Genomic DNA, 12,615 nt, shown 5'->3' with positions numbered 1-12,615 from the left:
TTTTTACTTCAATGGCTTTTCTGCTCTGTGTATACCCGGGTCCATTGCCCTCAGAACACTGAGCAGATGTTCCTGCCTCCTAATGTATCAAGAAAATTTAAGCCGCATGACACAGCCTCAGTTTCCCTCCCATCTCCCTTAACAATTCTCTACCCTTACTATTTCTCTCCATCATCCCTCCTTCCAAGTGATGGGCATCCCCTCTTTCCTTCCAAGGTTAGACTCTTCATTTTTGACCTTGACTTCATACCTGCCTGCCTGTTCCAGAACCATCAAACATTCATTTCCATTTTGCATCATCTCTTCTGATTTCTTCTTCCAAGTCTACAGTCTTGGTTTAAAAAAAAAAAAAAAAAAAGTCCTGCTGTCAGTCAAGCTGCTATCCTCTCACTCTTCTTCCTTGTGTCTCCAAACTTCTTGAAAGAGTATCTTCCTGGCTCGTTGCTTTCATTAGGCCCAAGAATTTGGCCTTCAGCTTTACCACTGTGCTGCACAACGTAGACATCAACCGCAGCAATCCTTTTTTCCTCTTAAACGCTCTGCTCCATTTGATACCACTGACCATTCCTTATAAGCTTGGTGACTGCAGCAGACACGCAGTCTCCATGTGGCACTGGTTGCACGTGCTCACGAGCATTTGTGTGGCATCGCTCTGTGTGCAAGGCACCATACTAAGCGCTACGGCGTTTACAAAGATGAGTAAACCATAGATTCTACCCTCAAGTAACTTAAATTCTAATGAGGGGGAAGAGGCTGGCACATCTGCACCTGTCAACACACAGCTGAAAAGCGTCATGAGAGACAGATAAAGTGAGGTGGGAGGTCACAGGAAGAGCTCTTCAAGCCAGGAGATGGGGCAAACTCTAAGGAAGGGAAATCATCACCTGCTTTGTGCATTCATTAGTGTCATACTCTGCCTCCAGCTGCCCTGGAGTAGAGACGGCCCTCTTCTCCATGGAATCTCGTGCAGAGTGTGTTCACAAGAAAGTATTTTAAATTGAGCTAAAATGAACAATTCACACTGAACCTGTTTTAGTCCACACCCCATATGTACTGACCTTGGCAGGAAAAGAAAGGCAGGGTGGTGGAAAGAAGAAGAAAGAACAATGATGAGGTACAAATATCACCCTCTCCCCTCAGGGCTATGTTGCCTTGGCAGCAAACCATGTGTGTGTTTTCCTGCCTTCTAGTTGGCCATGGCAATCAGATATGTGTTTGGGAAGGTGATTGTAATGATTTTACAAGAAGTAGTCAAAGGCCTTGAAAATAAGTTGATTAAAGCTTTTTTTTCTTTCTTTTTTTTTTTTTTTGCTCTGAAAGAAAACAGCTAGCTTTGACATTATTTGTTGTCTTTCACTTTGGATATCCTCCCTGGAAATATAACACAGCATTCTGTTTTTTCTTTTTGCAGCAGCTCTGTGATGAGCGTTGGGAACCCCTCTTATTTTAACCACCGCAGAGAGGAAAAATAGCTGCTGTGGTGGAACAAAGAACTTAGAATTGGGTATGAAAAACATGTTTAGGAATGCATTGTGTTAGTTTCTCCAGGAAGCAGATGCTGAGTCAGAGGTAGGAGTGAAAGCAGTTTGTGGGGGGATAATGCCTGTGACACATAAAAGGAGGCAGAAGTAGGATGGGGTGAGGAGAGCCTTCAGATGGAGGTCCTACTTCTGCGAAAGGAAAGCAGGGCGGACCTGGCCTCTGCTGCTTGGGACAGGAAGGACTTTCGAGGCCGCCATCCCCATTGCCAACATCAACAAGGCAAGAGCGTGATGGCCTTTGCTACCGTGGGCGCTGGCCTCCTGCTAAACTTAGTGGCATGAGTGACTCTCACCAGCACAGATGGCCTTGATGAATGGTGTGACTCCTGGCCCTCCGTGAGTATAATCCTCTGCTGGGTTACAGAAGTGATGAAGCCATGACACAAATCTTATCATCCCTAGACTAATAATAAAAGCTCATATTTATTGATCACTTATAGCCAAGTGCCATATTAAATGCTTTATATGCATTATTTTATTTAATCCACAAGAATGTGACTACTATCATAGCTCCATTTTATACATAAGAAAAAGGTTTAGAGAAGTGGTTGAATGCCAGTCACCCTCCATGAATCGAATCAGAGAGCCAGGGTCAAACCCAGATCTGACCCCTAGGGCTGCACTCTCAAACTTGGAGGATCACTGTCTCAGTTTAGGTTCCTCCTAAAGCAGGACAGGCGACAGGAATTTGAGAGCAAGTGCATTACTTGGAGGTGATCCCAAGAAGGCAGGTGAGGGGGGGAGAAATTGATACAGGGAAGGAAGGAAAACCAATAAAGGGTGCGTAATTGAGAGGATTGTGGGTGCAGGCTCACTCCTGCTGGGGACCCACTGAGAGAGTGTGTAGAGAGGGGTATTTGCCCATTAACTCCACTCCTTCATTGGCTGGGAGCACTCTGGCCTGCTCCTAGTGCAACACCAGGATACTCCCATGACCAGAAAGCACCCCTGGGCAGAGACCAGGAAGCCATCCGTCCATCCAGGGGTGAACTGTCTGCGGGTGACCTCAGGAGTAAGCCCGGGACAGTGGTTTTACCTCCAGGGGACATTTGGCAATGCCCGGAAGTATTCTTGATTATCACAACCAAAAGGCTGCTATTGGCATCTCGTGAGTAGAGGCCGGGATGCTGGTAAACATCTTACAATGCACAGAACAGCCCTCATAACAAAAAACTGCCTGGTCCGAAATAGTGATAGTGCCAAGGTTAGAAACTCTGCCCTAGGGTGTATGAGTGGGGCACCCACAGGACGTCTGCAGTGATGTGGGTGAGACCCAAGAATGACATTCATGGCAAATAGTTGATTTACAAATTATATTTCTCAGACTAGAAGAGTAATTAATATTAGTTGTTTCTTGTCCAACTCTGAATATGAGTATAAAATGTGCAGTGATGCCGAGTGGGCAATTATTCTTCCTAAACAAGGTCCATTTGGGAAAAGGGTAAACAATGATTTATATAACTTTGTCATGTGGGTGTAACTGGAGCAGGAGTCTTGACTTCCAAAATGAATGTGATGTGACCTGCGTGAGTCAGCAGGAGGTGATTCCATTGGCACCCGGTAACCTCCCTGGTGTGGGCGAGAAAGGGACGAAGTACAAAATGGGCTCAGAAAGCTTTCATTTTAGTGGTTCATAAGAGCAGAAAATGTGGTGTGATTGTATTTTCATGAATTTTTTAAACTCTGAAAATGATAAATTTTTAAAATTCTGCTTTAGAAAATGGGGGAAATAGTGCTTTTCAACATAATTATGTTGGGAAAATTGTCTTTTATTCTAAATAACAGTTTCTCACCTTGAAAATAACCTTTTCTTTCCCCATTGGGGTGGTCTTTTTGCTGACATTGTGCACTGCTGTGAGTATGTTATTACCTGTGTGGTGACAAGGAAGTCCAAACAAAAGATGGTGGCAATGCCCCTGAGATTATGGCAGTAACCACTGGGCTCTTTGTTTAAAACAAAATAGTTACTTAGGCTGTGTGTTTATTATGTATGAATGTTAAAGATTCCAGAGCTGAGCTGGACGTGTCCAGAAAACAAGGAGTTTATTCTTCCAAAAAGCATCTGAAAATAAATGCCATTATGGGCTTTAAATGCTGGATCAGGGACTATGGGGAAGAATTATAAAGGATTTATAAAAGGAGCATTATACCCTCTGACCTACCCAGGGGTAGGTAGGAGAATTATGTTTGCTTTTTCAGTTCCCATGATGCTTCATCTCTGCAGAGTTTGAAGTTTTAATCCTTAAGACACCCTCAGAAGTTAATATGCCTACGATGGTATGTGGAATAGCCCGAGAATGCCTATTGCAAGTTCCCTCCGTTGACAGTATGCGGGGCCGCTGTTGGCTCACCGGCAGGCATGCGCTCCGTGTGGAATGCCCCTTACCCTGCCTCATCAAGTGCATCCTCTCTAATTCTTGCAGCAATCCTGCAGGGCAGGGATTATATCTGCATTTTGCATAGGAGAAAACTGAGACCTAGGTGACATTCCCACGGCCCACACAATTAGAAAGTGGCAAGGACAGTGTTTGAAACCATGTTCGTCTGACTCCAAACCCACTTTCCAGCTACTAAATCACATAACCACTGTGCCAACCTGAGACTAAGTACATTCATTCATTCACCAACAGATTTTTACTGAACACCTACTATGTGTCAGGAACTGTTAAAATAGTCACTGAGGATACAGTGAGGTACAAAATAGACATAGATCCCTTCCCTGGTGGCATTTACATTCTGTGGAGGGAGACAGTTAATAAGCATATAATATGCCATAAAGGAGATGAGGCAAGGAAGAGGAAAACAGAGGGCTGATTAAGTGGTGGAGGTTGCAACTCAAAATAGGGTGGTTGGGGAAGGCCTTCCAGAGAAAATGACATTTGAACAAAGACCCGCACAGGTGTGGTTGAGAACCATGGAGTTACCTGGAGAAAAAGCATATTGGACAAAGGAAAGCGCAGCAAGGCCCCGAGGCGAAAGCATGAGTGTCTGCGGAGCAGCAAGGAGCCGATGTGGCTGGAGTAGAGTGTGTGAGGCAGAGAGGGGGCAATAGAGTTGGAGAGAGGAGGGGTAGAGGAGGGCATGGATTGTGTGAGGACTCCTAACCCATTAGGAAGGACGTTGGCTTTTTCTCTGAGATGAGAACCTATTTGAAGCTTTTGAGCGTGCGTGGCATGATCTGACTTAGCATTTTTAAAGGATCATTTGACTGTAGCTGCTACAAGGAGAAAAAACTAGGAGGGCAAAGATAGGAAACAGCAAGTTCGGTTAGGAGGCCACTGTAATAATTCAGGAGAGAAAGGATTGACTTGGACAGAGTCGGAACAGTGAACGTGGGGAGAAGTCAGATGATGTATTTTGAAGGTCAAGCCAGCGGGCTTTGCTAGCCAGCAGACTTGCTGATGGGCCGAGATTTTTGACATGAGCAGCAGGAATTATTTGCCATTTACTGAGGTAGAAAAGCCTGGCGGAATAAACAGTTTGGAAAGGGAAATCAGGGGGCTGTTTGGGGACATGTTAGATTTGATTTGGGGTATTTTAAAGACCCCTACTGGACATCCAAATGGAGATCTCAATGGACACCTGGATATATGAGTTTGGAGGTCAGAGGTACAGGCTGCAGATACAACTGTAAAAGTCATCAGCATCAGTTTATACACAGCATTTAAGTCCCTGAGACTGCATTAAAGTGGCATGCATTTCTGCCTTTAGTGGGGATAGTTGGAGCCATGAGCTAGGGCTCTGTCTTCTGGTGTACAGAGAGATCTCCTTGTGAGTCAGGCCTCAGGAGCACTGCTCCATCATCTGTGAAAACATTGCCAGTAACCCACAGAGAATCACTCAGAGGAACTCCTCTTACTAAAGGAACTGGGTGTGACCCACACTGCATATATGGCTCCGGTGAATTTCTAAGACATACGATAGAAGATCAAGGAGGAAATGGTGATCTGGGATTATGCAAGAGACCAAGAATTCATGAGTGAGGAGTGTGTTAAAAGAGCATTGTAGGGATACAGAAAAGCATCCAGAATGATCAATACAATTAGAAAGAGGGAGAAATATGGTCATAGGACCTCAAGAGACCTCTGTTGATTTGCTTGGAATACAGGAAAAAAGAAACTGAAGAAAAGCTATTTCCAACTCTCTCCCATCAGCTGTGTGTAGGTCAGGAGGGAATGGGACGTAAGCAACAGGGCAGGGGGCAGGTAGTGGCTCCCAAGGACTGAGGGGTTTCAGTGCTGAAATCAGGGCAGACAAACCAAGACAGTTTGGCCATTGAACTGAACAATTTGGCAGTGGAATAGAAAACAACTTATTTAACTATTTAATTTTAGTCTCATACATGCAATTAAAATCCAGTAGTGGTCATTTTCCATCCCAAGTTCTCATATACTTAACCCTTTAATTTCTGGAGGGATTTCAGAATCCATCTTAGCAAATAGTGATTTCTTATAGGGTTGGTCAATGTAGCCCCATGGTTTGGAGACACAATGTAAGATCAAAAGGAGTGTATGTGACAGACAAAGGAACATCATAACAACTTAAGACAGGCTGCAGTGGCCTTTTGAGGCCAAAGGACCACCTCTGCAGACAGGCAGGTGCTGAGGTCTCCACTGAGCACCCTGTGGGCATGTTTTCTGTGGCCACATGGGGGGAAGCCGGGGTGCCAGGGCCTGCCCCTTGGTGCCATTCTGAGAATTCTGTGCTCCCCAGTGTGTACTAATCCTGCTGTCTGCTGAGCCTCTGTGTGAGCTGTTGCCTCTGCCTGGGATTTGCTTTCTGTCTGACACACATCCCCACACACACTCCAGGGCTCAGTGTAGACATCGCTTCTGGTGCTTTTCCTATGGTCACCTTAATTCACTTTGCAATTTCAGGAGCCCTTGTCACAATGTAGTGTGATTGCTTCTTTGCTGGTCTGTCTTCCCTAGTCAGTTAGGGCAGCAGTTACATGTTTGTTCACTTTTGAATCTCACAGTACAACCCACTACCAGGTACAGAGTAAAGCTATAGAAATCATTTGAATGACAGAAAGGAAATTCTCCTATTTTAGGTATTTTTTGTTATATATATCTTAATAATCATTTTTTCTAAACAACTTTTGGTTCCTGGGTGTGAGTGAAATCCATAGCATATTATGTTAGATGGATAGAGCGTATTTTATAGTAAGAGGAAGAAACAAAGAGGGAGGCAAGATATTGAGCATAACCACTGAGTATGATGGCTTCACAGAGCACCAGAATGTCAGCCTTGGAAGGGACCATCGAATTTGACCATCTTATCACACCCTCTTCCTTGTCAGTTAGAAAAAGGAATTCCAGACAGGTTAAGTGACTGAGGTCACTCAGCTGGGTGTGGCAGAGCCAGGATCCCTCCCAATATCCTCCTTCAACCACACTGGCGTATTTACCTTTTCTTTTTAAGGAATTTTATATTCCTTTTAATTGTTCCTTTCCTTCACCTCCCAGTTTCTGTCCTTAGACTCTAACATCCTCTAGGGCTTGGCTACAGAAGATGACGAGGTAGCAGTCGCAAAAATCAATAGCAGGGCCCCCAGGGCTGTTTGCCAAAAGCCAGGGAGCCCACCCTGAAAAGAACACAACCTCCCCTGCCACAAATGCCTCAGCCTCCCCGTGGTCTGCATGGCACGGCAAAGCCTAACGCCTGATGGGCCCAACTTGGAAACATGAAGCCAAAGACAGCACAGCACACACATGAACTTTTGCCACTTTTGTATTTTATTGTGGAACTGAGTTTTTTTTTTCCTTTACATCAAATATCCTCAATGGAAGAGGGGATATTGCACACAAATATCATAAAAGCACTACATATTACTTTCACTGGAAACTAATTTCCTACATTAGATATGACTGGATAGGATAGAGTGATGCAGGATTATAAGACATAATACCATACACAGCTGCAGACTGACACAAACACCATTCAGAACAAGAGAGAGGAGTGTGAAGTGCTTCTCGGCAGGGCTCAAGACCACTTCTTTCCAGGGCTGGAAAGGAGGGCTGCGTGCAGCGTGGGAAAGCGTGACTCTGAACTGCCACAGGGTGATCGCAGAAAGGGCAGCCTGGTCTTGATGCCTCTCCGTGGCTCCTGCTTTGGGGAGCTTCAAACAAGTGCGGAGAAGCTGTTTACTTTTTTCCCTTCCTTTTCAGTTTTTGATGCTGCTTTTTACATGAACTTCATAAAGTCACAGATTTTTTTTAAAATAGTACTTTTAATACCAGGTGAATAACCTAATTGCTTTCAAAGAAAAGCTCATCCCTAGGCTGCTTTTGGTGTGTTGTTCAGTTGGTGAAAAGATAAAAGCTTACAGTTTCTTTCAAATGGAAACAGGATCTTTTCTTCTAAATCTGAAGCACAAAAAAAAAAAGTCATTATCCTAACTCACAATATCATTACTGAGCAGGAACCTCCTGTGACAAGTGACTAAAGAGAGGCAAGAAAAGCAATTTCAGAATTGTTTGTAGAGCAGCTCCTGAGAGCTGAAATTTGGTAAAAGAGGGAAAATGGAAGGTGGTAAAATTTCCATTAGCAAATGATTAAATCTTATCAAATGAGTATTGGAAAGCTCCTAGACTTCGTATGCTATTGGAGACACTTAAAACATTCATATACACTGGGGAAACCATTCACTATGATATGTATGTAACCTTAAGAAAAAAAAATTTCTTTTGAACTCCATGGAAAATGGTGTTTAAGGTGGGGAGTCAGTCATTGTATCCAGTCCCACTACAAGACTGAGAAAGCATGCACAGGGGTTGGGAGAAAGGGGATAGAATTGGTTAAATTGAAAATGGAGGATCATCTCTAACATTTAGTCTCTGCAGAATTTTGTTTAAGAATACTACCAAAAAAGTCACGATCATGAGTGCTATCTCGATGGAATCCCATCATTTAACCAGAGTGTAAATTCCTTCCACTCCAATATTCAATCTATACAATTGGATTAAGTAATCAGTATGAACAAAGTTCCTAGAAGTCTGTGTCGATCTTCAGCTCTCACCATGAATGTACATGGTACATTGTGATGGCTGTTACTAAACTAATTGTGTATTTATGGAACTAGCAAAATTAGGTTAGTCACACAGGTAGGAAAGGTGTCTGGAAGGACAAGAGCAACCTGTAATGCAAATATTGGTTTTCCTGGTATACTCAGGTTCTGTGGTCATCATTGAGAACAATGGATGGAGAAAGGTACTGATAGGTTTCATAGGAAAAAGTGCCAGCTGAACAGTGACAGTTTTTTTAAATATACTTTTCCCATTAAATCCCATAGCAGGAAAAAAAAGAAAAGAGAAAAGAAAAAAAAAAGGGAGTGGGGTAGAGTGGTTATAACTGAAGACTAGCTATAATTTTCCTAAAACATTTGTATTTTTTAAAGCAAAATAATGTACATGTTAAATAAATTTAATTTGGGAAATTGGAAAATAACTCCATCTTCTGTCAAAGAAAAATCAACCAGAGGTGTGGATTTTGGCAAGAAGGCTAGAAATCTGTTTTTCTTCCCATGCATTGTGTAGACCAAGTGTCAACTTAACAGCTAACCATTAAATAATTATCTTGAGTATCTTAGGTTGTCTCGTAAAGTAAGTTTGAAGTAGGTGAGTTTATACTCAATGAAATCCATTTTCATCACAATGACTTCAATCATGCATTAATTTTTTGTACCCTTAATGTGTTATTTTTAAGGACTTAAAAGCAGTAGGGTAATAAATAAAAGCTGTATTTCTAGAGAAGCCTAACAAAAATAGAATATTAATTTTCTTTAAAAAATTAAACATTTGAAAAATGTAATTCACAGCATTAAGTAGACTGCATAGGTCCTCAGTGAAGGGACCCAGAAGAAGCATTGTTTAAACCCTCATAGCAGTTAGCAGTGCAAAACGTACACTTATCAGACAAAAATAAACTAAAATGTTAATTTTGAAATAAATAACTAACATAGAAAATAAAATGAGGTCATTGTTCTCTACTCCGTAGATCTCAGAGTCTGCAAGAAACGTAACATGACAGAGCACGGCACAGTTGTCACTGAGAAGTTTGCCACATCTGAACACTGGGTGCATCAATCTGCAACTTGAAACTTGACATCAGTTTTAATCACGATCTGGTTTCCCAGGTTCATAGTTCAATGATGATGATAATGGAAATTATCTCTGAACTCTACATGATGAACCGTAAGAGTTGGGAATTCATTTGTTTTCAATGTGTTACTTCCTTTATTTTTTTTCTAGAAAAGAAAATTCCAAAGCAAATTTGTGCTAGGGTTCTTTGAACTTGGTTCTTTAACCTCATGGTTGAAGATCTTGAAAGAAGTATGTAGGATACCACTGGGTGATGTACTTGTAAATGCCCTGAAAAGTAGCCTTCCATGCCATTCTCCCCCACTCTCAATAGCACATACTCAGATTTTTATGTTATGGGAATCAAGGGGTGGGAGGTATCATTATTCCTGGTAGTTATGGGTTTTTAATAAATATTATTACTGCAATATCAGACTTCAATCTTGCCAGAACTTCAAAAAACATTATTCAATTTTTGTCTTACGAAACACTTAAAAAAAAAAAAGACTATCACTTGAAAATTTTCTTTGCAATTTCCTGTAAATGAAAACATTTGTTAAAAAGTTCATCTATGAAAAGTTCTCACATATCTAAAAAAAAAAATTCTTCTGTACACTTGTTCCCATAATTACGTTGAAATTAATGGAAAATTTAAAAAGCCAATGTAAGACAAAGGAAGGTAAATACTGTACACTTGCTGAGAACCTCTTCCACCATAAGATTCACTATTTTCCCAGTTCTGATCATAGAAGCCATTTCAATCTTGAACTTGCAGTAGTAAAGAAGCTATGAAAGGCGCAACTTGTTTGGCTGAGGGGCCACAGGTACACTGAAATGGGATTCAGCACACATGACTCCACATCAAACTGCTGGACCAATCAGATCAGCTTCTAGTACCCCTACACATGCACAGACGTGCTCCTTTAAGTATCTATAATCATATATGGATGTTTTATAAACTTGCTGTCTCACGTTAAAAAATAAGTGCATCAAGTATCTTTGTACATTCAAGTCACTTCCTAAGGCAAATTGTCTACCATATGTACTCCCAACTGCTTTGGTATTTGCTTCAGTTAAATTGGGGTGGACTTGGGTGTTGCCGCATGCAGGTTCATTGACTCAGAGTGGACTAAGTGGGTGGACAAATGCCGGGAGCATGCCTTAGATCAATCTACTTGTGTGTTTAGAGTCTGAGAGTTTTGAATGGGGCTCAAACCACTTGCATGTCCAGTCTACACTCACTACATTTTGTCAGTGTGCAGCCTTCAAACTGAAGGAGAGTAATTCACATGTGAAAATCTCACACGCCCTCATAACAAGTTTTGTTCTTTTATGTTCTCTTCCACCCAACTTGCTTTAGAAAATTAAGACCCTCAGACTGACAAAAATGGAAAACTTTGCCTATGTAGACTACAGAATGCCTATTGCCTGAGAAAATACAGACTTAATTGTTGGTTATTTTCTCCTCCTTACCCCACCCTACTCTCTCTCTCTCTCTCTGGGTATCTCACCAGAACTCTCTATCATTACATCTCCTTCTCTTGCGTTCTTTTTCTTTCTCATTCTTTCTCTCTCTTTCCCTCCTACGTTCTCTTTGTGCTCTGGCTCTCTCTCACTCTCTCACTCTCTCTCGCTCTTTTGCTCTCTCTAAGACAAATGCCTCTACCTAGCGGAAGTCAGTTGGGTTTGCTAGTGCATGGTTTCCAAATGTTCAGCAGAGATGAACTGGGGTAGGTAATTTTGCAGTAACTTGAACCCTATTGTGGGAATACTGTTACTTCCCTTAGCAATCAGCAAAAACTGAGAAATATTAGTGACTTTGCATCACCATGACACAGTATAGCATTTGGCAGGTAATTGTTCAGCGACTTAATTAGATGAATTGACGTTTTAGAAAAGGTGGTTTCAAATTGAAGAATTTCTGGAAACAAAGTTCAAATCCTGTGGTGTGGCTGGCCTGTTTTTACAGTTCGATCTTACATGCAGGGAAGGATTCATCTTGCATAACCACTGTGCTGCTGCTTGCTAAAACCATGATGTTGAGGTCTTGCTGTTTCTCATGGGTCTCCTGGTACCACTCTCTCATCACTTCTGAGTCATGAGTTGGGATCAGTGTCACCTGCAGCGAGAGAGAACATAGCTGTTTAAGGGCAGAGACAGCAGAAACCAGAGGAAAAAGTAGAACAATAACAAGGTATGAGTTAGACCCTTAGAAGAAGAAGGGAAATGAAAGGAAAATTTTTTGTTTTCCTCAAGAAATGCAAAGGATTTTTCAACTTGTATTTTCCAGGAACCAGAATAAAGCTACAAAAGAGCGCTTTTTTCCCTTAGGGAAGTTGAAGACTAGAACCAAAAGCCAACTAATGACCTGTCAATTAGTTCCTCTATAGTCACTTTCAGTTTTTCAATTTTTTAGTGCTAAGAAGTGCTTCAGTTAAGGTGCAATTTCTTATTTTTTTTGGTAACACAACTGTTAAGTTTTGCATAAAAGATATTGCATATTCAATCCAAGGAGTTTTAGTTATTACTGTCCCTCAAAGCCTTTAGAAGCCCACTCATTGTGTGTAACTAACATTTTGTCCTGACAGCAAAGATTTGTATCTTTAATTCCTGTGTGTGGTTGGGGACAGAGGAGTGGGGTAGATAGGTAATGGCCTGAATAGTAAAAATCCCATCCAGTATTTGTTAAGAGGCCACTGGGTGCTTCTCATTAGATTTTATATGATTAAATAACAATATTATACAAGGACAGTTTATTCTGTACAGAACCACAAATAAAACTTAGGTAAGCAAAGATCACAGCTGAATTAATAAGGGGTGGTTCATGGCCGAACATGATGTTTGGGAGTTGGGAATGTTTTCAGCAATAGTCCTACTGTGGAATTTCACATGAATAGCTGATTTTCTAAAAGGCTATATTCCTAGCTTTGGTCTACTCATAAAACACAAAGGAGTAAAGGCAATTTTTTAGCAGCTCTCACATGGAAATATGA

At 41.6% G+C, this 12,615-nt stretch overlaps 1 protein-coding gene across 2 annotated transcripts in view; it reads right to left on the bottom strand.

Moving 5' to 3' along the window:
* Positions 1-7,258: 7,258 nt before the first annotated feature.
* The window catches only part of MAP1B (microtubule associated protein 1B), a 98,402-nt gene continuing 93,045 nt past the window's right edge, over positions 7,259-12,615 (bottom strand). For both annotated transcript variants that reach the window (XM_045566105.1, XM_045566106.1), the window contains one exon: positions 7,259-11,741. In XM_045566105.1, the coding sequence (XP_045422061.1) occupies positions 11,586-11,741 (156 nt within the window). In that variant the 3' untranslated portion in view covers positions 7,259-11,585. The remainder of the gene's footprint in view (positions 11,742-12,615) is intronic.

The sequence above is a fragment of the Lemur catta genome, chromosome 12 (genome assembly GCF_020740605.2).
Source record: "Lemur catta isolate mLemCat1 chromosome 12, mLemCat1.pri, whole genome shotgun sequence".
In the NCBI taxonomy this organism is placed as follows: Eukaryota; Metazoa; Chordata; class Mammalia; order Primates; family Lemuridae; genus Lemur; species Lemur catta.
Note: the sequence above shows the minus strand (reverse complement) of the source record. Positions and strands in the feature narration are given on the sequence as shown.